Source organism: Macrobrachium rosenbergii, chromosome 3, assembly GCF_040412425.1.
Source record: "Macrobrachium rosenbergii isolate ZJJX-2024 chromosome 3, ASM4041242v1, whole genome shotgun sequence".
Lineage (NCBI taxonomy): Eukaryota > Metazoa > Arthropoda > Malacostraca > Decapoda > Palaemonidae > Macrobrachium > Macrobrachium rosenbergii.
Genome location: NC_089743.1, coordinates 87266920 through 87294022, shown reverse-complemented (window position 1 = coordinate 87294022; position 27103 = coordinate 87266920). Strand labels below are relative to the sequence as shown.

General features: G+C 36.6%; 1 protein-coding gene across 5 annotated transcripts in view; it reads left to right on the top strand.

Moving 5' to 3' along the window:
* Window positions 1–27103, top strand: part of alpha-Man-Ib (alpha-Mannosidase class I b) — a 47828-nt gene that overhangs the window by 9704 nt on the left and 11021 nt on the right. For 2 of the 5 annotated variants that reach the window (XM_067084173.1, XM_067084181.1), the window contains exons 2-9: window positions 16163–16312; window positions 16456–16517; window positions 16823–16902; window positions 17569–17748; window positions 21156–21304; window positions 22446–22634; window positions 25488–25672; window positions 26812–27103. In XM_067084173.1, the coding sequence (XP_066940274.1) occupies window positions 16163–16312; window positions 16456–16517; window positions 16823–16902; window positions 17569–17748; window positions 21156–21304; window positions 22446–22634; window positions 25488–25672; window positions 26812–27103 (1287 nt within the window). Of the gene's footprint in view, window positions 1–6964; window positions 7088–10782; window positions 11327–16162; window positions 16313–16455; window positions 16518–16822; window positions 16903–17568; window positions 17749–21155; window positions 21305–22445; window positions 22635–25487; window positions 25673–26811 lie in introns of those variants that run through there. The other 3 variants (XM_067084189.1, XM_067084208.1, XM_067084198.1) reach the window with 3 other exon arrangements.

Sequence of the window (27103 nt, the reverse complement as noted above, 5' to 3'; positions counted from 1 at the left end):
CTCTTCTCGAATTCTTCACACGTTTTGGATACGCTTGTCATACAAAACCTTAGATTCAAATGAAAAAATTATGATGTGATTCTGATATCCATCAACAAGACTCGAACTCGCATCCAGAAGTATCAAAGAGAGAGAGAGAGAGAGAGAGAGAGAGAGAGAGAGAGAGAGAGAGAGCAATTTTTTTCCGCCGAGTCATTTGACACAGCGAAGTGAAGAAATCTACTGACCTCTTAATATGGCTTTCATAGATTTCGAAACGGGATTTTAGGAGTGAGCTGAGAAATGCTCGGAAAGATTTCTAGAAGTTTGCCCAACAGGAAAATATCCTACATAAAAACAAGGCATCAGGGTAATAAACATCGTATGAATGTCGATGGTCAATTGTCTCCCGAATTTAATGTCATTGGTGATGTTTTGCAGTCAATAAGAATCTTGTTAGGCGCAGGACATTTGATAAAAGTAAAAGGGCTGATGGTGTTCTTTGATCATGCAGATAATGTAGTACAGTATAACTTAGGAGAAGTGTACAAGATTAGTGAGCATTAGTTAGCAGACTGAAACATATAGCTAGTGGTCTTAGTCTTAAAATCACTGTTGCTAGATCATAGGTTGTGAGAACAAACCATACTGGGGTAGGAGGCATAACGTTGGGAAGTAAAAAGATTGATGTGACAGAGTATGCTCTTAATATAGACTTGCATAGCTTACTAAGTTATATTTATATATAGTTAATAGTGTGAATGGTTTAAATTTGTGTAAGAGAGTTTCGGTGTAATGATGAAACAATTACTAGACATTTGAGAGTATTTCTTTCTCATCTATAGTTCTGGTATTAAATGGCAGGAATGTTACGCATTAGCTCCAAGATTTATTATGGGGATAGGTAATATCGTTGTAAAGCATTTAAGAACGATAATACAATTAAACGAGCACTTACAAAGAACTCTCCCGACAATACTAAAGGGTGGTTATGCCATGTGTATTTAAGTCATGCGGCAGTTTTTATATTGATCACATTGGAAAATAATAGGAAAAGAGAATAGACTTGCATAAAGCAATTTACAAGGAATGCACAGAACTGCCAGTAATTGGACTGGGGTAAAAAAAAAATATTCCGATAATATACTGGAAGGAAAATTGGATTAGTCATGTAAAAGAAAGCTTTTTAAGAATACGAATATCAGCCAAGGAATGTATCATCTCGATCCATTTGCTTTTAAGAGAAATAAGTAAAATGTTTAGATAAGGAATGCGGTTCACCTGGGCTCAGAGCAAAGGCGTGAGCTCGTGAGCCCACCCCCCATAGATAAACAAGATTTGTAAGTGGAGCTCTGACCTCGAACGTTAACGATTTTACTGAGTCTCCGTCTCCCCCTTTTTTTTTACCACCTGTCAGGTGTGAATAGTTGGTTTTCAACCGTCGGTAAGTTCGCTTGTACAATTTCTCTGGCGTGTAATGTGAATTTTTACCACTTTGTGTGAGTTCCCTTGAGAATGTCTGAGAAAACTGAAGGGGAAACCGGTGAGAATTTATACCGAGTGTTTCACACACACACACACACATTATATATATGTATATATATGTAACATGTATGTATGTATGTACACATATATACATATATATTATATATATAATATATGTACATATATATAGATATATAATATATATATTTACACACACACATATATATATATATATATATCACACATTACCACAGGTGAAAAATAAGAAACGGGGTGTAGGTCCTGACCGGTTTCGACTTTATTTCCAAGCCATTGACGAAGGACTGATACAGAGTGTGAGAAGTCACAAATGAATCACGTACAAAAGTGATAATAATCATATATATATATATATATATGGTACGTATATATATATACATATATATATATATATATATATATATATATATATATATATATATATATATATATATATATATATATATATATATATGAAATTTTTTATCACACCGTGATTTATATACAATCATGTAGCTACAAATGTCGCTTAATATCAAATTCACATTACCTCGGGAATATCTCCGACGGAGAATTATCACCGAAGGGGAATTTATATAAGTAATAAATGAATTGGTACTGCCGGGACCAATTCATTTATCACTTATATAAATTCCCCTTCGGTGATAATTCTCCATCGGAGATATTCCCGAGGTAGCGTGAATCTGATATTAGGCGACATTTGTAGTTTCATGATTATATATATATATATATATATATATATATATATATATATATATATATATATATATATATATATATATATATATATATATATATAATGTACCTTTTCAGCGTGAAAATTATTAATTAATTTGTCTTATTTTCCTGAATTTTCAGCAGCCAAAAACAGCGGTTGCTCCTGTAAGGTCAGTGTGATAAAAGAATACGGACCCCATCCTTCCTCCCAAGGAATACCACGGTTAAAATAACGAGAAACGTCACTTTACACTCGCAGTAACAGTAAATCGAGACATTGTGCCTGACGCAGACCTGTTTCTTCGTCGTATTTTCAACATTTTTAGAACAAAGCCGTGATCAAACTGTCAGAAGGCCCTATAGATACTTTGCCACTTTTTCCAAACCTCATTAATCGATTCCTGGTGAGAGAGAGAAAGAAGCTGGGGGTTGGGAGGACTTGGCGCCTCTCGTCTTGGGAGAGCATCGTGTCTTTCTCCCTGTTCGTTATTGGCAAATATTGTAACATTATATTCGTGCCACCGTGAATCGTGGCAGTGTTGGTCATCGTGTTTTTCATTACACCACCAAATGCTGTAGCTTGCAACACTATTTTTTGTACGGGAAGCATGGTTGATACTGAGTTGTGCAGATTAATAGGCGCCTTAGTTAATCTAAAGATGAGGTCGAGTGGAGACTATGCCATGTCCGAATTTTATACTCGAGTGAGTAAATTGGATAAACGTCCAGTGAAAATAGAACATGGGCCCGTTCACAACCTTCACTATCAATTCGAGATTAATTTTCAAGTTTCCAAGATATGTTTATTTCACTTAGTAGTATGCTCTAATTACTGTGAAATTAGTAGCGGAACTCTGCGACATCAAAATAAATTATACACGTTCTCATTAAGAAGTATCAAAACCTTCACTATCAATTCCAGATTAATTTTCTAGTTTCCAAGATATGTTTATTTCACTTAGTACTATGCTCTAATTACTGTGAAATTAGCAGCGGAACTCTGCGACACTAAAATAAATTATACAGGTTCTCATTAATAAGTATCTAAATGTTCATTTAATGCAGTAACTGGCTTACAAGTTTCAAGATGTTTATTAAATGTTGTCATACTACGAGTTGACCTGGATATAAGGTATCCCCAGGTTAGGTGCATTTCTCCAGGTCATTCGGCGCTGAAATGGAAGCTGACGGGAAAAAGGTTTGGAAGGTGTAACGTGAGGAAAACCTCGCAGTCGCACTATGAAACAGTTGTTAGGAGAGGGTGAAAAATAAGATGGAAGAATGAGAACATGAACGGAGGTACAGTAAAAGGATTGAAAGGGGTTGCAGATAGGGGCCGAAGGGACGCGGCAAAGAACTGTAAATAATGCCTACAGTGCACCGCAGGAGGTGCACTGCATGGCACTACCCTCCGACGGGGTTGTGCTACTTTATTATTATAAACTGTTTTCGTGAAGACTACAGTTGATTTTATTTTCGTCATTTTAAATCAACCTTTTAAATGACTTCAGTGTTAGCATATACTTCTGCAGACTTGTCCTGGCATTATCGTCCAACGTCAAGGTCCAAAGTTGCAAACTGCCTTCAGTCGTCATTTGTAAAAAGAATTATGAAATGAGTGTATTGCATCTGGTACCGGCACGTTGAGCAGTGGCGTTTGCATTACGTTTAGTATCTGAAAATACCCAAGGCCTGTTAGAAAACAATAGCGTCTTTGTTGAGTGGTTCGTCTATCGACCGATTGAATTGTCTGTTATATTGCTTTCGATATATATTCATTATATTGTAAGTCTTCTCTGCTTTCAAGTTTCCTTAGAAGGTTTACGTCGCAAGTTGACTATATCAGCTTATATCCTTCTGTTATTGTTTTATTCAGAAGGACCAGCACAAGGCAGATACAACGCGACCACTGGTGTAGCCAGCAGTGTCAAGGGCTCCTTATCTCTCTTGTTTTGTGGGACAGGACAAAAGACAGTCTCGTCCTTTTGTTATCACGAAACATTGCTGTACCGATAAAGACTGCTGATGAGTTTCGTTGCGTCGCTGTCAGCAGCTACTCCGCTTTTAGCGCAAATATGCTTAAGTTTTTCTGCGCTATATTTGAAACGAAGCCATCAAGTTAACTTATATCATGTTATACTCTTATTATATACACTAAATACTTACAATGGATTTGCTCTTAATGCGTTTGTCTTGATTACCTTTGACGCCTTCTCCATTCCACACCCACAAAAAGCCTGCCGATCTCTTCAGTTACGTGTAATTTCTGGTTGAATTCTTTGCCCGTTCGTCTCGCTCTCTGTTATGTGATATACAATAGAGCGCTCGCGTAACTCTGCAGACTATCTTAAATTCTTTCGTCGTAGTAGGCGATGTCCATCACACTTCATTATGTGTTCTTGACCATACTCTTGCCAAAATGTCTATAATTTCTTTCGTGTTGTTACGATTAATTAATAATCTCATTAGTGTTGCTACGACCTGTGTCGTTCATTTCATTATACACTTTATTGTTTTGTCGTTATCGTAATTGTAAAGTGTTAGCATTGTATCCTAATATTGAAAATTTCACTCCTAGGATAGAGTTTCTTTGTAGTTTCCTTCTAGATGTTAAGATCCATTTTCAGTGTCTCCATTACAATTAGAAATTAACTGGAATTTCTTTGGTAGTGTTAGAGTGTATTTTATTGTTTTGTAGCACTTGAAGCCATCTTTAACATCTTTGGCATTTCCAGAATCCACCCCGGTCTCTTTCGTGTTGGATTTTTGCTTGGTGTCAAGGGCGCGATTCTCTCTTACATTCCCACTACACACCCATGTGCAAGTCTCAGCCAGTCCACCTGTCAGTTGCACCCTCCCTTAGCTTACGTACTGCACTTTCATAAAATGCTGAGGCCGACTGGACTGGAAATGCATTGGGTTTGTGTAACCCAGGATTGATTATAAAGAAATGTGGAAGGAAGGAGGTGTAAAAAAGAGTGGGTCCGGGTCCTTCAAGAAGTAATAGACCCTCCTTGGTAGTTGAGAGATTCTGGGAGTTTCAGATTACAGGGGCCAGAATAGAATTCCAGAGTTTGGGTGCATATAGAACTATGTAGTTGCTGGGGAAAGAAACTAGAGGATTTCTGATTTTCATGGTAGTAGTGGCGTAGCAAGCGGTACGTGGTCTCCCTATACAAGTGTAGATTCTCCTTCACTCCCAAAGAACCATTGCCTAAGTAGCAGAAAGAGCCAAGTGAGCCCACTTTAACGCAGATAGAGAAGGCCAGACAAGGGTCGAGGAGTGGAAAGTTGCTCTTGATTCTGAACCTGTTAAAGGAAAAAACGCCCTAAACGTGCATATGACCTTACAGTCCCTTTGAGTTAGAAATGTAGATTGCCGGTGGGCATAGGTCTAAGCCGCTCAGTCGTCAGCAGCCATGTGCCTTGCTCTCCCAGATTGAATTTGAATGTAAGTGGAATGACCCGATCAGTGCTTCTATCAATCATTAAGCTATATTAGGAAAACGAAAAGGAGTGAGAATAGGCCGATGTGCCCCTCCCTTGTGAAAATGCCTAAATTACTGTCAAGTTAAGAAACGTTTAGTTCGTTGGGCGCAAGAATCTATGTTTTAATGAGGCCCAAAATACGTCCGAATAAGTAAGGGTAACTGTGGTGAATAGTTTTGAAATCGGATTCGATGAAACAAGTTTGGTGGAAGTATCACGGTGCCAGATAACCCCCAGTTGTTTATTTGAAGTAAGCAGAACACTCTTGCTATTTCCAGGAGTAAAGATCTGAATTAGATAAGTAGAAAATTTTCTCGAAAATTCCCACAGGGGCCCAAGGAAACAAAATCAATAAGGTAGAGGGTATGCATAGGGAAGGAACATTTGTCCACTTACTTTCTTCCACATTTACCAGCGTTCAGGACTAAAGCAACGGCCTAATACATAGTTATCCTTTGGTAATTTTGCCTTTATGGGTCCTTACATGCATTTAAAGCTATTATGTTGTAGTTGCTGTGCACCCAGACTAAGTAGCTGCCTGTAATCCACCTCGCTCTTGTAACACGAGTCTTTTATTTGTCTCCCCTCTGCAATGTTTCTAAATTTCTAGATGCCAGTATAAGTAAATCAGTAAATCGGTTGTAAGTAACCTTAGGTCTTCAAACGACACCGATTCTCAAGTCATTCCATCTTTCAAGAATTTGGATCATTGATAATTTAGAGGCAAGACCCCCACACTTAACCATCATGTTTTATTTATCTCTGTATTGTTTTTGCTGTTGCTCATCTTACTCTCATTTTTTCTTGACGTTTCCTTTAGGCCTGAGATTGGGGAAGCATTTGTCTTACTTGACAGACACTGACAGTAAACGAGTCATTCACAATAACTTGATGTGATGCTGCTTCTCTGTTGTTCCAAAAATGTTAAACCTACGTTTAACACTGACGTACGTTCGTTACTAATCTCTCTTCTTAAAAGTGAATATTTAGGTTCATTAATTTTTTAATCTCTGTTTCTTATTTGCTGCATAATTATGCATGAATTTGTAATCTTTCTGTGGCCACATTGTCCAAACAGATCCGGCACAGTCGGTTACACAGTCCGCCGAGAGCCACCGGTCATTCTTTAACAGTGTTGCCGAACTTTATTTTACTGGACTTTGCCCACGTGGACTCGCTGCCACATTTCCGTGCATCTGACCGTACACGAAACACGCACACGAGAGGTTCGAGTGGCTACTTGGGACTCAGTCCTTGCCAATCGAATCTGCCCAGCCCTATATCTAATTCACTTCCGTCGCCAGTGTGACAACTGTGTTGTAGTGGTACGCGGAGCTCCCTGACCAGGGATTTGAACGGTGCATTGCAGCTTTTAATGGTTAGCAAACGATTCACATCACGGAAGGAGGGGACGTTCACTGCCGTGGATGGAACACGGAACGACGTTTGTTTATCGTGGGCGAAATCTGAAACGCCTCTGGTTAATGATGGATAATCGGTTATCTTGCATTCTCGACATAGTCTTATTTTTGTTTATAATTTTATCATCGTTGTGAAAAATACTTTATTATATTGACTCATTTTATCACGGGGAATTCTTTCACTTTGCTTTATTATATTGACTCATTTGATCACGGGAAATTCTTTCACTTCCATGTAGTTCTCAAAAAACACTCTGCGATAGTGAAAAAAAGGAACATTGACGTTCACGTAAAGTCATATCATGGACGAGGTTATTTTCTGTTAAGCGTTTGGATCCAAGTTGAATTTGTTTGTGTATTTTCAGTAGTCTAAAGTTTCTGCTAGTTTTTTTAATCTCATGTCAAACGTATGCATTTATCAGAGGCAGGTAAAATTGCTCTGAATGATAATCTCTCAGTATTTTTTTGTAACTGGTTAGATTTTGTTAAACCATAAGGCCTTTGACAGAGGCGGATTTAAACAGTGTAAATATTTGTAAACAGCAGGTGTTAGTGTGCACTTGTTTGGCTTAATAATACGCCAAACAAAAATAATACACCAGTCACCGCCATTTGACTTGTATCAAGAATCGACGCAAGGTCATAAAATTTCAACCACATGCCACAATAGCAGAATCAGTATAATATATATATATATATATATATATATATATATATATATATATATATATATATATATATGTATGTATATATATATATATATATATATATATATATATATATATATATATATATATATATATATATATATATATGTATGTATGTATGTATATTATAACTCCATAGTTTCATAAACTTTTGCTCACCACTGTGAAAAGCGTCCGGGCTGGCTTGAAGAAATTTCCCAGTAGCAAGCAAAAAAAAAAAAAAAAGCTCGCGATTTTATTAAATTAATGAGGGATCACACATTATCAGGGGTTTATCCTTTGTGCTACATATACTTACACTACGTATATAACACATGAAACAGAGGGAAAATTAATCAATATGTGAAAAGAAATAAGAGTAACAAGGACGTATGTTATATAAGAGAATAATGACGAGTGAAATGGCTTGCTGACCAACACACAAAGAAAGAAAGCTACATAAAGTTAAAAAGTTGTTTCACCAAATTATGTGACGAGTCTGCACTGAATATTTAATTATATGTTTAAAATCAAGTTTATAAAGATCGCTGTCTCAAGTGTGTCAACTTTTCTTTTTTTTTCTTTTAATAAGCGAGATCTCATCTTTCTGTATTCCCCCAGACTTCATCTTACTTCATCCTATCAGTTCCTCGTTGGACGAGTCGGTAGAGTTCTCGGCTAGCACTCCGCTAGGCCCGAGTTCGAGTCTCCGGCCGGCCAGTGAAGAATTAGAGGAATTTTTTTCTGGTGATAGAAGTTCGTTTCTCGGTATTATGTGGTTGGGATTCCACAATAAGCTGTAGGTCCCGTTGCTAGGTAACCAATTGGTTCTTAGCCACGTAAAATAAGTCTAATCCTTCGGGCCAGCCCTAGGAGAGCTGTTAATCAGCTTAGTGGTCTGGTTAAACTAAGGTATACTTAACTAATGAACACCATATTCTTTGGAAGCTTGAATTTCAAGTCAGTAGCCCCTGTGGGCTTGTCCCATATGAATAGGGTTCATCTTCTGAATAATAATAATAATAATAATAATAATAATAATAATAATAATAATAATACTTTTCACCGGCTAAGATCTTCCCAGTGACTAATTAAACAACGTTCAGTCCGATACTTGCATCAAAATTAAGCTATTTTTGATCACACGAATCATTCAAATCATTATATCGACTGGAATCAGCCACGCAGTGAATATCCCTTAATGATCTTGAACTTCTGATGTCATCGATAACCTGTTGGTACAGCGAGCTTTAATAGGAGGTCAAGGATAATCCAAGGTCAGCGGTCATGTAAGATCGACCTTACGTTGGGGAAGATTCTTCAAGTTTATCGACCTGGTTTATGCACATATAAGCGTGTATATACATATATATATATATATATATATATATATATATATATATATATATATATATATATATATATATATATATGCATATATATGTATGTATGTACAGACATCTCAACTTTGGTGATAATGTTTTCTTGTTTTCTAGAAGGCGGTGTTGCAACACCTGCCATGCCATCTCTTCTTCCACTTACTTTGATGATCGGTAATCTTCTTAGGATTATTCGGTTCAGCGACTTTCTATCACCAAACTTTGGAATATTCTTCCTGCTTTGATTTTCCTGTTTTTTTGGTAAACTTTCATCTTGTAAGAATCAGGTCTGTGTCTGTTAACTAGTTTTATGCCAGACTTAACAAAACTCAATCATTTAGTTTTCAGGTTTAGACGGTCCTCTAGGAAACCCCACCCGCCCTTTTTTCATTTTTCCTTTTATTTTGAGTAACACTCTTGTACGGTTTACGTGGCTGTGGTAACATTCGACGTTTCCTCCTCTGATCTTTCTTTTATTGTAGCCATACACGAATACAGTCATTATTAATTATTATCATTATGGGCTCCAATAACGAAGTTGGAAGAATGTGCTTTCGCTCGTTGGTATGGTTGTGCATATGTGTGTGGGTGTGTGTGTTTGTAGCTGCGCATACTAGCAAGATATCCCACGAACAAGTCTTAATGAAACGTGGACATCGATGAAAACTTTACCAACCATTATTCTTTAAATTATTTCAACCATTGAATGAATTCATCCCAATAAGTCTCAATTGAAAATTCAGTAGCCGAAGTCACTACTGATAATGGTATTAATAGAAACTACCCACTAAGAAAGTCCCATGGAATGGAATGCTTACATATAGAAATGAGAAAGTATTAAGCGAAAGATAAATAAACATGACGTTAAAAAAGGATAAAACAACAAATACAAATACACTTAAACAGCAATATGTCAGCAAAATTAAGGCAATATTGTATAACGTTTTATAGCGCTGTTAAATTTCTCGTAATCTGAAAATCGTCAGGTGCTCTGTCAAGCCTCAGCAATTACTCTTTCCATTTATTTGAGGTTCTAAATGAGCATGTGAATATTTATTTATTCTAAAGGCAAGCGAGTCTGTTATTGGCCAGTGAAGCAAAAGCGTATGAGCATTTTTCTTACGTAAACAGGTGTGATATTAACAACCATGTTTTTTTTTTATATTGTAGTAGCCACGATTATCTCTTAACTTCTGTATCACCAGATATTTTGAATACGCATTTCACTGAAAGCCTTAAACTACGAATAATGAGAATAACGATATTCTGTGTCCATGGTGAGATTCGAACCCACGCTTGTGAGGAAAGGGAGGTTACCGGTTAGGATATGAAATACTGAGAAGAAAGTATAGTGGGTTTGGGTTGAGAGGTCGTAGGCTCAGTACTGAAGTATTTCTGTATTTTGAAGCCGATGCTGATTTTCTTTTGTTTTTTGGATGAACAGTTGATTTTGGTGGTTTGCCTTCAACAGTGATTACTATTTTAATGTGTATTAATTATGCATATCTTGGGAAATGAGTAGCATTCAAAAGAGGATATAGTTCAAGTGCACTGAACGTAGTAGTAGGGTGACTCGTGCACTCGCGGGAACGACAATGGGTTGGTATATCATTGTGTCATGGTCATCGCAGTGGAAGAAAAGCTCTCTCTCGTCTGTGACAGTCATCGTACTACAGACCGTCATTTTTGAAAGTTGTAAGTCAATTTGTTGTTGACAACACTATTGAATCGCGGCACAGTTGGCAAAGTTGAATTATAAGACGATTAAAAGTATTATTTTTAATGATGTCAGTGAGTTTTTATTATTTGCCGCTGAATGTGATTATTTTTCTCCACATTTAAAAAAGACTTCAGCAGGAAACGCACACTTGTGCGCACAGTACTCAGTATAACACTTGGCTAAAGTGTTGTAATTTACAATCACACTTATGTTGGAGCAGCTGCGAACAGCAGAGAAAGGCCCACGTGTTACAAGTTAGTCTTGAGGTTGCTGTACTGATTGTCAGGTGAAGAGATTCTCAAAAGGAAATCCATAAAACCTGATTCTCGCAGTTGTTCGCAGGCGCTTGCTTGTCCACACGTGCCGACCTTTCAGAGTTGCCGCATTTCACTTTGTCTCCCGGAGTTGCTGGTATGTAAAGATGAGTTTTTTTTCTTTTTAATCCGAGTTCTTATGTGAAGAAGATGAGAGACCCTCTTTCCTCCTTCCTTCTTGTCTGTCCTACGTATTAGGGTTGAGATGTAAGAGGCATGCAGGTATAAGAAGCAGATAAGCCATTACATTTTAAAAGAATACAACAAACGAAAGCCATCTTGGGTAGGAAAATATGGGGAAATGGGAAGTTGCTGCGTTTGTAGTTTTATCAATTTTTCCCCTTGATTTCTTTGTATTATGTAGATTATACACAGCACTTAGGGTACTCAATTGCAAAATTTATATTATATATATGTATATTGTATATATATATGTTGTATATATATATATTAAAAATTTATATATATTTTTAATGTATATAAATACTTTTTAAAATTTATAAATACTTTTTAATATTTTATATATACTTCAAAAAATTTATGTATGCTTAGAACAATTTAGGTATGCTTTATAAAAATATATACTTTAAAAAACTATATACACTTTTTTAATATATGCCTTTTCCGGTAAAAGAGCAGTGCCAGAAAGTTTTAGCCTTCCAGGGCTACTGAAAATTTGAGCAGCAGATTAATTTTGTGTGTGTTTTGAGTGAACAGGAAACCTTTCTCTTCCAGAGTGGTTAAGAGTAATAATAATAGCAATAATAAAAAGAAATTTAACGAGGTACATCTGCTAAACCTACTGGGGCCCTTTTGACGTAAGACCTGATAAGCAGCCTAGCCTACAGTGTTGGAGTGCAGCCGGGGTTTCTCAAGGACATGTGCTACCAAACTCTTTGTCAAAGACTCGCCTAGCACTGGAAGGATAACACTCTCTGGCACTGCTCCTAATTGGAAAGGCTTATATTTAAAAAGTGTATATAAACTTTCCAATTGTGCATCGTAAGTGCTGTGAATAATCTAAACATTACTAAGAAATAAAACGTAAAAAAGAATAAGAAAACTACAGTCGCTAGCCACATTCCATTTCCCCAAGTTTTCCTACCAAATTCCATAAAGTAAAGAACGCTCTCAATCTGGGGCTATCAAGAATGTGTCAAAATACCGGCGTTTGACACCTTTACGGGAATTTTGTAGGCTGCTGTTTTTACTCGGACAAGTTTGAAATTTATTTTCGGGTTGGACAGAATTTAGCAACTTTCATCAGCCTCGCCTCAAGCGTTAGTTCAGTTAAGACTTATAAATACCATATCCAGATTATAAAAAGCTAGCCAGTGAGTCAAGTTGCAAATAAATTATATGCAGGTGAAACCTTTTGTTGACACAAAATACTGTTTTTATTCTTGAAAAGTATGTCTGTCCCTTTTGCCGAGATCAAGTTTTAAGGTCAGTTGGAGGTATACTTTTGTGCTATTATCAGGGTCTGGAAAAAAATTAAGAGAACCAGACATCGTGATATGACGAAAACTGGTAGACTTTCTGTCATAAGATTTTCTGTAGAAGTACCTCAGGTTTGAACGCCAATATGTTTATCCAGAACTTTTCTTTTAAGGTTATTTATTACGAAGATCTGTGAAACGGTTACATATTTTTATCTATCGTGTGAATATTCGGCGTGGGTGACCTTAGTAGTGACGCCTATTTTATTCATAAATGTATGAAGCAATCCATCATGGGAGTTGTCTTAAGAATCCTGTTGGTTAGTCCCATTGAAAGACTCCAGCCCACCAGGGAATCATCTGGAGTTTACAAGCTTGCTCTGTAATTAGCAGAAGATTCTGCTCTTCCTCTCCCCTTCTTTTCATATATATCTGTGAATTGTTATTGGAAGTTGATAAATATTGCCGGTCACTGTGAGATCTTGGATTTTTTCATGCGTCTCTCAGAACACACGTCATTATTTCTGCTTACCTGTGATGCTTCTGCTGTTTTTCTTTTTGCAGCTCATGTGTCCTGACATCTGCTGCCTTGTATGCATAAATGCAAGTCTTACGTCAATTTCGTTTTATCCTTGAGTTGTTTGATTCCTTATTGTTACTTCCAAAACCTTTCCTTTTTGCTGATTTATTTGAAATGAAATTTTTGGTAGTTTAGCAGGAATTTCTTTTAATGCAGTATAGGGTAATTTTGTTTTGCTTTTAGTCGTTTTAAGAATTGTATGTGATATGCTACCTCCCCATTATATGCTAGTCTAGGAATCTAGAATATATTTTACGAGGCCCCTTATGCCTGTATGCCAGTTAAAGAACCAGGAATATGTTGCAAATTTATTTTTTGTATAACAGTTCAGTAATTGAGATAACCTGTATTTGATAAGTGTCTTCATTCATCTTATAATGTAGTAGAAATGAAGAAACATTTGTACTGTTTACTGATTTTGTATAATAAATCTAGTGGTGTTATTTCGGTAAGTTCTTCGGGAAAATTTTGTGTTGAAAGTGATACCAGAGAATTTTGCTGTCCTTTATGGCTACTTCCTTGTAAGTGGAAATATCAGAAAAATTGATAACCACTGTTTTGAGTTATTTATGTCCTTATGGAAGTTCAAACCAATGCTGTAATAATAGTTTTCAGATTTTTCATAGAACTGTTATAGAACATAGTTCATTTTTAAGTTCATTTTTAAATTTAAAGGTCAGTGGGACAGAGAACCTGATGCTGATATACAGAATAGTCTAGTCTTAAAGAATAAGAGAGGTTGATGTAAATGTAATTAGGCTTAACCCTGAAGGGAATAGTAAAGTTGTCTCATGAAGGATGAAAAACTAAAAGTCAGAAAAACAGTTCTTGGCAATGTAATGACAGTAAAAGCCACTAAACTTAAAGATTTCCGCAGAGTGAATGTAGGAAAGTGTGGCCTGCCTGGTGTCACAAGTCTGCCTCATTGGAACACTGACTAAAAGAGTATCAGTGAAAGATACATAGACTCCACAGTGTGATGGAGAGAGAGAGAGAGAGAGAAACCATCATAGCCATTGATAAGGTGAACAGAACAGTTGTTCCAGGAGGAAAGTTAGGACTTAACAGTAACTAGCAGCAGTAATAAGATGCTCAATAAGATGCTCATCAGGTTATCAACAAAGGTTTAACACTCACCCCACTTAATGATCAAATTGTATGGAGATTTATAAATATTGCTTACAATCACTAAAAGAATAAGAAAGGGCAAATGAAAGTTGAATTTATGAGAACAGACAAAAACAGCCAAGTCTAAGTGTAATTTTGGCTTACCTGGGGTTGCAAAAACAGGTCTATTAAAATGGCAGACATACATCGAATGATTTTTCCTGTAGTAAGTGGCTTTAGAGCTTGGTGGAAACATATTGGTTATCACAAAATGATGGGTTTTATGGCAAAACAGACTTAAATGTTTTATCAAAACTCTTTCAATCATATATTGTATTCTATTGCCTTACAGTGTTTCTGTTGATGAGTAAATCCCAGTCACGCCATCTCATATCAGTCAAGAATGAGAAACCTCTGCTACATATGCTCAGTCATGTCATGTCATTTCACTCTCACTCACTCTGTTGTGGACTTAACTTCATTGCTCCTCCCAGGAATGCTGTTTTCATATCTACAGTGATTTCATTATTTTAATTCATTTTGCTCATATATACTAATTTTCATGTTTTTAGTATTGTGTGTGTGTTTTGCCAGTTACATGAATTGTCTTTGTTGTGGACTGGCATTAAAATGTTTATAAGGGTAGAATTTCACAGCATATTGTTAATGCAAAGGTACATCTCAGGAGCCTGATGTCCTGAACTGGAGATTCCATGCCCTCCTGTAGGAATGTTTGATGAATTTCAGTTTTCAGGGCACTTTGGAATTTATGGGAAATACCACTTGTTGATTTGTTTGCCACATCCATGGACAACAACTTGTCAGTTTACTTCTCAGCCCAACTGGATCCAGTGGCTGGAAAGATAGATGCAGTGATGCAGACTTAGGATATTCTGGACTTATAAGCTTTATTCCTCTGTTTTCATTAGGCAGGTCTTAGTAACATTTCAAGTATTGTCAGACAAGCATGATCCTCCTTTCTCTACCCTTGCAGGAGTGGTAACAGACCTGGATATAATAGTAGAAGAACCCAGTTTTTTTTTTTTTTTTACCCTGGACCTACTTCCACAGGTTCCATGGTGGGCTGGAGTTCCCCCCAGCTTCACATGTGGAAGTTTATCCAGCAGAGCCTTAAAAAAGTCTGCGGATGTCGTGGCAGTTATAGTTTTGACAGTGCAGGACCTCAACAGCGGCCTATCATAAAGGAAAGTGGGCCAAGTTTGTTAGGGTTGTGATGAAAGGAATACTGCACTCAGTGTAGTGATTCCCTTAATTGACAAGCTTTTTTTTTTTTTTTACCTCTTCCTTGACAAGAGAAATTTTCATTACGTGTTGGCTATTAAAGGGTACAGAGCAACACCTGAGTCTTCATCCATCATGGGGTGGGATTGAATGCTGAACAGGACACCTCAAATTTTATAATCAATTTTGGATTATCTGTCCCAGAGACCTCCTCATGAACCCCATCTTTAAGCATATCTACTCTTTTCAAAGCTTCAAGCTCACCAATCATAGAACAAATGACTTTCCTTTCCTGCATTCTGGCTTATCAGTTTTCACCCAGAAAGCGAGAGCAAAGTGGGTGTTGTGTCATATTCAGGACTGAGTGTGCTTGGTTGAGGCATCTTAATCTTGACCGATACGAGTTGGTGTGACAAGATTTCAGTGTCCCTGGAAATAAGGCATTTTATGATTAATGGGTTTATATGAAAAAGCTTTGCGTGACAAAATCTCATCTTGGGTTGTTGTACAGAAACAAATTTTTCGTGAGTGATTCAGATATTAATGCTGGTTGTTCCTTCCTCAGCGTTGGAAACAGCTGCACCGGCTGCAGCGAGTGGTTCTTTGGATGCTGGGTTTTGCTCTCTTGATTGGTCTTATCTATGCTGTTGCTAGTCGGACTGAATCCCACACTGAAGCATCTCATAGCGTAGAATCTCATGCTGCTACTTCATTGGTAAGTACAGCACAGAATAGTATTTATGTAAACTGCCATATAATTCTCTGAAAAAAAATATGTTATTGAATAGTTTTATATATTTTGATTATTGAGAAGCCTAGTCTAATTGGATCATTGTCATTCCTCATATTGAACATCAGGAAAGCAATGTAACTCCACCACCTCTTCCGCCAAACCCGGTTATTGATCCTGAAGAAGGAGAGTAAGTTATGGAAGTGATTTTTTTATGAGAAAATATTTTGTAATGCTTGATACTAATGTAAGAGATGTACTCAGGAGATATACTTACCTTTATATATGCTTTATTGTATTTCACTTGTATCCAGGCTATTCTGCTAGACTGAAACATTAATTTTTTGTTCTTGTAGGTATGACTTGCATTGCTTGGTTCAGTCTAGTTTCTTTGACATGCTAAAGCTTATTTATAGAACAGAGTTTGCATTGAAGCATTCTTATGTGTTTGATGTGCTTTGGGTAAGAAGTGTTTACCATTTCTGTGAATTCCAGAGATAATGCACAAAACCCTGAGGAAGAAGAGAAAAAAGGGGGCGATCAGATTATACCACCTCCTGAGCTACCAGTTAAAAGTAGGTTTTTTCAGAATTGTTTATTGTACCAGCTTTTGAGGGTTACTTTAGGCTTTTCATAAGCAGTACAGTTGGGTAATCATTACTTAAGATTTTGTGGTCCATTTCTTTAGATGGTTAATGAAAATGTCATCTTGGTGGGCTTTCCATGTAGTTAATGGTTCTTTTACTTGGAGTTGTTTAGGTGACTTTCATTTGCTAGACTAAGAAATACTAGTCCAAAGAATGAATTTCCAAGTTTGTTGTTTTACTATCAGAGAGAACCAGCAATTTGGGTTTTTGATAAATGAGGCAATGAGTAGAAATGAGAAAAGCTGATGATTTTCCTGTATGTGCTTATTGCTGTATACTATAGTGGATGAAATGGTAGAGAATGGAATGGCATTGAATTAAAAACTTACAGTATATATTCAAGAGCTTTCTGCTATGTTGAAATGGCATCAGGCATGATAGAAATTTCTGATGTGGCATATTATAAATTGTGTGTCATTAATATTTGGATTCTCTGTAGTGCCAAGTTATTTGTCTGATACATGAAATTTGCAGAAAATGCTGTGTTGTAGGGTAACATGTCAGTTTTTACCATTTGAGCATTCAGTATCTACTGTAATGTCTAGGTGACATTGAAGATATATGTTGAAACCTGAAAGCTTTTCTTCTCTCCAGAAAATGCCAGGCAAGAAGCTGTAATATCTGCTATGAAGCATGCCTGGAGGGGTTACAAAGCATTTGCATGGGGGCACGATCACCTCAAGCCTATTTCAAGATCGCTAGAGGACTGGCTGCACCTGGGTCTGACTCTTATTGATGCCCTTGATACCCTATGGATTATGGACCTCAAAGAAGGTAGGTTTTAATGGGATTGTGACATGTACTGTTATGAGCTGATTTCAGTGTCTGTGGGACTGAAGGTACAGTAAAGAAATTAAGGAGCCTGAAGTATTGTTGAATATGGATGTCTATATGATAACTAAAGTTATGTACGCTCTGTTTTATTGTAAATGTTTTATTGAACTGTGTTTAATATTATCATTCTTGTCATAAAATAGTTAAATGAGACCATTCAGCCACATTTTTAGATTTACAGGGTTGTAGAATTTGGAGAACCAGGTGGGAGGAGACCAAAGAGAACAGATGAAAATTAGAAATGGAAAGCATTGCAACTGGGGTTTGCAGGTGCACTGAAATTGGCACCTCTTACAAGACACGTTGTCTATGGATAGGAATTGGATCATGAAGGGTGGCCATGAGTAACCATCTGGTGCATATATGTCTAATTCTCAAGTGGGTTAACACTACATCTACATTTCTTTTTGTATTAATGACTGCTATAATGCTGCCATTGCTTGGATTGCTGTAATTTATTTCTCTTCCACAATCCTGACATTTATTTATTATAACAAGACTTCAGTGATGATAAAGACATGTATGAGAATTTTTAGGTAGAACTATTTATACCTATTAAAGACTTAACTTTGTTTTTTTCTGAATCTTTAATGCCTACATGATCAGGGATCTGGAGTAGTTCAGCATTTCTGTCGGTTTCATGAGCTTTTTTTTAGATAAGCAGGACAGGGGAATTTTTTATAGGTGTATATTTTTTAATAACCATAAAAGAAAAAGAGATTGCAGATTATTTTTGCATGAAATAGAGGATATATTAGGTCAGGAAAATAAATTTTTATTATCTGAAGTATTGCAGTACATCTCACACTAGTGATCAGTTAGGACCCATAGTGGGGAAATTTTTTTTTTTTTTTTTTTTTGCTTATGATGATCTGGTGTGTAAGTGTGCTTTTGTACTTTGCAATATAAATGGATACATACAGTATTCAATTTTCTATTACCTTGTGAACACACTGGATTGTGAAGCAGGAGTTGAGAGAGATGTAAGAGAATAGTTGCTGCTTGGACAAAATGGAGAGAGATAGGTAAACTACTGGTGAGTAAAAAATATCCCATTAGTAGAAAGAGCAAACACTAAACACTTATATTGGATACTTAACTCATAAGGCCACTTTGAACAGCAGAAACATGGACACTAACATCAGAGCACAGGACAGAAGAGAGAAATCTATGTCTGATCCTGTGAAGAGAAAAATAGATGTAGAAATGTCTCATGATGATGATGGTAAATTTTATTGGAGGGATGGTTACATTTAGATTAAATATCTCAGTAATCCAGTTAGCAATAATGGGAAATGGTGGGTTATGATTATATAAGAAACTGCAGTATACCTTTGATCAAGTCCTTCTTTTACATGGCTCACTTGGTTAGATTTTTATACCACTGAGTAATTCAAGGTCACAGAGTAACAATAGGTATCCGCCAAAATCAGATTTTCATCACAGAGATGAAAGAAGATTTTTGTTGTAGATTTAAACCTATTTTCAAGGGAGTCTTTGTCTTTCCCGTGTTTATTTTCATCCTCCTTTTGGCTTTCCTGGTATAATACAGTAGTAGGAAGCAGCAGCCGGTACTCTTTGACTCTTTCATTTCATCCAACTCATTAAAATTGGTAATGTATAATTAGAGCAGTTATTTTTTTCAAAGAGTGATGCATCCATGGGAGCAATCATTTGAAACTAGTAACAAAATTCATTGTGTATTGCTTTTCATCTCGTGTTATGTATTGACAAAGCCGGTACCAGTTATAAAATTAAATAGGCACCCTCACAGAATGCATATGTAACATTTGAGGTAGTTTTTTTTTTTTATTTTATGTGAATTTTTTGTTATATTTGTTTTGATATAATGCACTGCCTATATTGTGCTAATGTATTTGTGACAGAAACTTTATAGTTTTTGTTAGTGATATCAGTATATTGATATTTTACTTGTCATATGATAACCTGATGTCTTATGATACCCTGATAAAAGTAAAGCTTTGAAGGGAAACCATCAAGTATTTTTGTAGCATCTTAAAGGTTTGGTATGTTATAGAGAGTGTATTAATTTGTCCAGAGAGAACTTTGGCAGTTATTGTAGAGGAGGACCTATGCCAGCAAAATAAAGGAAGAAAGCTTGCATACCACTTAGTCTCTGAAGTCTCTTGCACTGGAAGGATTAGGTGTTTTTTCAGAGATTGAGTTCTCCACTCTTTTTCCAAGTATTGTATAGGCTAGAGGAACCTTCAGTGACTTAGCCTGGACCATTCACTTTTCTCTAAATCTTTTGACACAGATAACCTTTAGAACTGAAATTTTAAGTGTTGGGATTTATTTTACCCCATATCTCCTAGATTGCCTTGTACTCAGCTAGGTCTGTAGTTCATTGGACTTACTGATTTTTATGTCCATGGCCCAAATCTTTCGCAGTCATATCTCCTTTTTTTTCTCAATGATCTTGGTTTTATCAATATGGAAGACAACTACAGAAGAGCAGAAGATGACAATAATTATGGCAAAGTTCTGTGTTATAAACTCTTGATTTCATTTGTTTCAGCATCCCTGTCTTGAGACTGTGTCAGACAAGTCAGGCGCATAAGACCTCTAAGGAGAAGTCCAACTAGAACCTTGACTGGTTATTGAATGACTAGGATTACTGAGACAAATTTGGAGGCTTGCTTCACAAATGTGACAGAAATTGCTGAGACATCTGAGGAGGGTTGCATCAAAGATATGAAAAATGTTGCCAGGGCTTCAGAGGAGCCTAGGGTACAGATAAGATAGAGGTAATTGAAGCCTAGGAGGCAACCTTGGTCACAGGCATGACTGAGTTGGTTGCAACTTTAAGAGATGGGGTGCAGACATGAAAGAGGATGGAAAGGATTCAAAGGAGGCCTGGAATGCAGACCTGACAGATATAGTCAAGACTAAGGATGAGAAATGAGTGTGGTTCATAGACATGACTGTGACTACCAAGACAGAGGAAAAACCTTTGGTACAAGTAAGGATTTCAAAACTGAGTATGAAAAACATAAGCATCTGGCCATCACCTTAATGTTCCTGATCCATGATGTGAGGCTTGTTCTCTGGTAAAATTGGCAGGAAGGGATTTGAAAGTGATCGGTTGTTATCTATAAAAAAAAAAAAGCATATTATGCATTTTATATTCAGAAGGGAGGGGGGGACTTGCAGTCTTGATTTTCATACCTTTGAATGGTAATTAGTTGTTATGGTGTAAGTTGCTCCTAAAGTGGATTGTGTATTTTTATCCTGCAACCTGTAGGGAGTAAAGGTCTTAAGACATTTTTTTTATGCAATATCAAAGGATTGTTGGAGTTTCTGCATGGTTATGTCGTCTTTTCCAGAATTTGCAGAGGCTCAAGAGTGGGTGGCTACGCAGCTCAACTTCAACATTAATCAAGATGTTAACCTTTTTGAGACAACAATCAGAGTTCTAGGTGGACTGTTATCATCATATCACTTGACTAAGGAGCAGGTTTTCCTTGATAAGGCGGTAAGATCAATGAAATTTGTTAAATGAATTTTCTCTGAACTGATTTTGTAAATATGCTTGTCAGCACTGTCTATTTTGTACACCGGTACATGAAATCTTTACTATAATATCAAAACTGTAATATAAAGAAAAAAAAAAAGACTCCTCAAAGTTAAAAGAATGCAAACAGAGAGAATCTATGATGGCTTTGCTTGTAAAATCTGGTAAGATACCCAGTTTAGAAATACCCAGTGACAATAATGTGGCATTCTCCCATGGAGAAAAAGAGTACAGTGCTTTTCAACAAAAATTCCAGTGCTAATTCAAAGTTCACCAAGATTTGCAATACTAAAGGATGCGAAAATCAAATCCCATGTTATGTTAGTCCTGTGACAACTTTTCTAGTGGTCAAACTGGAAATTCACTGGAAAAGAGAAGAGAACAGCATAAAAGAAATATATAAGATATGGCATTTTTGCATGTTAATAAAAACTATCATGAAGTCAAGTGGGCAAGAGCAAAAAAGACAGCCTGTTCTAATATACTGAAAAGAAACATCATTGAATCCAGTTTTGTAAAAGAATGCTTTTTAAGAATATGAATATGAGTCAAGGCATGTATAAACTTGATCCCTTAACTTCAAAAATATGAAAAGTGTATAAGTTTTAAGAAATGTAGTTAACATGGGACAAGGGCAAAAATTGGGAGGCCACCCACCTAGATAAACAGATTTGTAAACAGATTACTGACCTGTGTGGTACAGCTTCATATTGGAGGTATATGTTTGTGGATTGTTGATATAATTAATAGATAACTATTTACACATTGTATGATAATCTAATATCTGTATAACAAACTATAATTATAATATCAACACAATATAGTGTCTGATTTCAAAAGCTAAGTTTATATTGTATATAACACTTAATTAGAATGACAAATAACAAATGAAATAATGTCTATGAAACTGATTAAATTTGCTAAATGCTGCAGTTAAACTCAGATAAAGTAGCTTATGTATTCAAACTTGGTACTGGGATGTCACGGTGTTTTTTCAGATTGATTTAGCTGAAATTGATTAAATCTGTTAAATGCTCCAGTTAAACTTAGTGGGTAATCTGTGTATTCAAACTTATTACTGGGATGTCTTGGTGTTTTTCAGATTGATTTAGCTGATCGTCTGCTAGCAGCTTTTAACAGTGGTTCTGGTGTGCCGTTTGCTGATGTGAATCTCTATTCCCGAAGAGCCTCCAAACCAAAATGGGGGCCAGATTCCTCAACTTCGGAAGTCACCACCATTCAGCTGGAATTTAGAGATTTGTCTCGCATTACTGGAAATCCAATCTATGAGGTGAGATGAATAATATACAGATATTATCATACTTACAACGGGGTTAGGTTCCAAAAAACCCTTCGTTTGTTGGAAAAATTGTATCCTGAATTTAGCCTAGCCTACACTAGGGTATTCAGTACCATTTATACATGCTGTATATGGTAGCCTAGCCTACAGTATACTGTATACATATATGGTATAGTAATTATTAATATCAACTAATTTTGGAGGTTCAATTCAGATTGACTTATGATAATTCAGTACAAACAGAAATTGAATAACACACAAAAAAAAAATCAGATGTGTACTGTAAGGGGTACTCACCAAGATTCGGTCCTTCATCGGCATATGTGAATGGTGTCAAGCTGTTGATGGCTATGTATAACTAAAAATCGGAAGAGGATGATAAATCAGCAGGATCATCAAACTCACTCCTCTTCAGATAATATTTCTTCTTCTGTTAGTTCAGGTGTTTCGAGGAAACAGCTGTCATGAGATGTAGATCTAGGCTCAAATGTGGGGGAAGGGGTGATGGAAGGTGATTGCACTAGTCATTCTCTTAAAGAAATAATCCATTGTAGGTTGCACAGTGCGTTTTTTTCGTTCTTCATAAATGAGTTGGTAACATGCAACCGAGTTTTGATGTGCTCTCTCAACTTAAGCAAACTGTTCCATGTTCTCATCCATTTGACTTAAAAGTTTCAGTCCATGTTCAGTTGAGGCAGATGCCTCTGCCAGTATTTTTGTCGTAAACTTTCGCTCTGGCTCTTCTTCAATTTCTTCTTCCTCTTCTGCTCTCTTTCTCTCTTCTGCAAGTGCAATTAAATCTTCTGCTGTTAACTCTATATCTTGCACATCTTTAAGTTTGTGGATATCTTCCTCATCAATTTCTAAATCTAAACTTCTTCCAAGTATCAAGATTTTTTTATTAATTGCCACAACTTCTTCATCCTTATTGAAACCATTAAATGAGTTCACATACACTTCTAGCAGATTTTTCCAAATCCCATTCATACACCCTTTCTTTACCTCCTTCCACGCCCTTCCAGTATTCGTAATGGAGTTCAGAACATGGAATTCCTTCCAGAAAGTTCTGAGATCTTTCTCCTGAGCAAGTGTATTCCGAAGATAATAGGCCTTGAACGTAGCCACAGCCCCCTGATCCATGGGTTGTATGAGAAAAGTTGTGTTTGGTGGCAGAAACACTTTTACGTTCTCGTTAATATCTCTGATGTGCTGAGGGTGGCCAGGAGCATTATCTAGAATCAGCAGAATTTTGAAGGGGATGTTGTTTTCCTTACAGTAATCTTTCACTTCTGGAATAAAGCAATGCACAAACCAGTGTTTGAACAGCATTGCAGTTAACCATGCTTTCTTACTATGATGGTAATGGACAGGAAATGTATGCTTGTTGATTTTTTAATGCCCTATGATTTTTGGAGTGATAAAATCATGAATGGCTCAAGTTTATACCCAGCCACATCTCCCCCAAGCAGAAGAGTCAGTCGTTCTTTGTATGCCGTAAACTCGGGCATCGTTGTTGCTTCTTTTTGATGTAAGACTGTTGAGGCACAAGCTTCCAGTACTGTTCTGTTTTGTCGACATTAAAGATTTGCTCTGGCAAGTATCCTTCATCAGCAACAATCTTCTGCTCAGCATCCTTAAATTTAGTGGCTCCTTTGGCATCAGCGCTTGCTGCTTCACTGCTAATTTTCACACTGTGAAAATCATGGCAGTTTTTGAGACAACAAAACCATCCAGCACTTGCTACAAAACGTTTGTTGTGGTCATCATCATATTTTTTCTTCAGTTCCTTGAAAAGCATGCGAGTCTTTGTTTGAATGGTCAAGAGGCTGAGTGGCATATGCTTTTGTGTCTGGTCCTCCATCCACACGACTAGTAACTGTTCCATTTCTTCCAAAGGCCCTATCCTCTTTGATATACAGTAATCGTCAAATGAATGGAAGCAGATGCCTTTATAGTGGTACTGTAACTTGAAGTGACCAGCAACACCACTTTTTTTATTGTTTTTTCATCATTCAGGCTATCTGAGTTTATGATTTTGGCCCCATAGAATACCATATATATCGTGAGTCACTGTTAATACTGAGCAGCATGAATATGAGTCTGGTTGTGGCCAGAATAACCATCTACTACAGTCAGCACTACTAGTTGTAGAGCATCATACTGTCCCCAAAGTTACAAGTTTAGTTTTGGTCAGTGTGGCTATCCTGGCTCCAGAGGTTCTTGAAAGGCAATTTTTTGTCTTCATGCCCCTCACAGGTATTTATGTGGGTTCTTCAATGATGGATGAACCCAAACAAGTGGACTATCTTTAAGAGCATTTGAAGGTTGGGACACCAGAAATTCTTATTCAGAGGACAAGTTTATATATGATGATGAGGATACATTTGGTAATAGTGGGACATTCATAGATTATAACACTAAAAATATGGTAAGACATCAGTGGCCACAAGTTTAGTTGCAACCAGAGAATTTTTTGTTTTTTGTCACAGCCTGATTTAATTCATGTCTGTACTATTGAAGGTATTTATGGAAGTACCTATGGTCATAAGGTAACAATAGTGGTCAGGATGTTTGAGTGTGAATCAAGTTGTGGTTTTACCTGTACTCTTGGTGCTTTGTAGCTTTTTGTACTTCCACCCGACCATACGGATGCTTTCTGTCTCTCTATGCCTGTATTTGTCATCCTTTGAGTAGTGCAAAATGATGGGGGAGGAAAAAGGGATGGGCATTATTTTCTCACTCAGGCTTAAAGAACATCTGTGCTAATGATTTATGTATGTAGATTAAACAAAAATTAATTTTATTCTCTGATTTTACTAATATTTACTAATTTTGTTGTTTCAGAACAAAGCTGGCTTTGTCACCGACCACATTCATAAATTACCTAAAACTGATGGTTTGGTACCCATCTTCATTAATGCCCAGACTGGTCAGTGGCGTCATCGTTCAACAATCACCTTAAGGCGTGGGACTAGACATTATGAATATTTAATCAAGCAGTGGATACAGACTGGTCGCACCAAAGATTTGTGAGTACCGTACAACAATATGACTGCTGTTATTACCGTCATCATTTACGTTTATATTACCACCACTGCTGCTTCTGCAGTGCAGTTTTGGTGGAGAGTTTTTTAATCTCCATTTGGTGCATGTGGTCATAGGGTAGAAAGTACTTTAATGTATGTATTCTTATTAAAATAGTTATTTCTTATGAGTAAGAAATTGGTCCCAAGCCCCTTTGCATAAGTACAAATTCATTTGAGGTAGTGAACCTGTACACTACTGTGATATATTCTTCATCATTATAGATATAATGTACTTGTATATGATTCTGTGATTCAAAATCTTTTTAAGTCTCAACTTTTGGACATCATTAAAATCAGTTATTAAAATACAATTTACTCTGGGATAACTGAAAAAGATAGGGAGGCTAATACCAACATTAAAATCAGTTATTAAAATACAATTTACTCTGGGATAACTGAAAAAGATAGGGAGGCTAATACCAACACACAGATAGCTCATTTTCCTATTTCTTTGTGTTGGTGATCAGAATTTGTGATGTTGATTACATAGTTTTCCTGATAGTATGGGGTGTAGTGAGTAAAGTAAGGATTGTGATGCAACATGTTAGGCTATGGCTTTCTAGACAGTACATCTTCAAGAGGTTCTTGTGCCTTTGGTATAGTTAGAATACCCAGTGATGAAGGATTTCATTTGTATATTTTGTCTTGGTGCCTTAATCATGCAAAGGATCAAAATTCAAATAACAAAAGGTGTTGTGAGCGAGTATCAATTCAGTTACTTGCACTTGGGTGTTTGATTGTGACTGCTGTGGTGCAAGTGTCCAAGATAGTTGATTTTTAATCCTCTTATCCATTCTTCTAGTGGCTATTGATTGAAGAGATTCACTCCATTGAGTCATGTCAGTTACCAATTACTCTGGTGAATTAGATACATATATTTGAATGTAAAAAGTGGCCTGACTCAGCAAGAATGGCATGAAATGGCGTTTTACAAAATTTGATGTGATAAGATTTTAATGTTTGTAATAAATTTCTATAGTAACAACTATGAAATCAGGTTCACTAGAATATAAAAAAGTTATAGCATATTAATAATGATTCTTGTGTTTTGTGAACTAAACATAAAATCATTTTCCTTGCAGTTTGAGAGATGATTACAATGAAAGTATATCTGGGATGGAACATCATTTAGCTGCACGGACTGAACCTAATAATCTTCTCTTCTTTGGAGAGCTACATGGCAGCACAAAGAATTTTGTTAACAAAATGGATGAACTTACGTGTTTTCTCCCGGGTTCCCTCATACTGGGTGTGCATTATGGAATGCCAAAACACCACAAAAGAATAGCTGAAGAATTGATGTACACTTGTACACAGACGTGGTTACGGCAGCCAACTAATCTTGCGCCGGAAATAACCTATTATAATACTCAG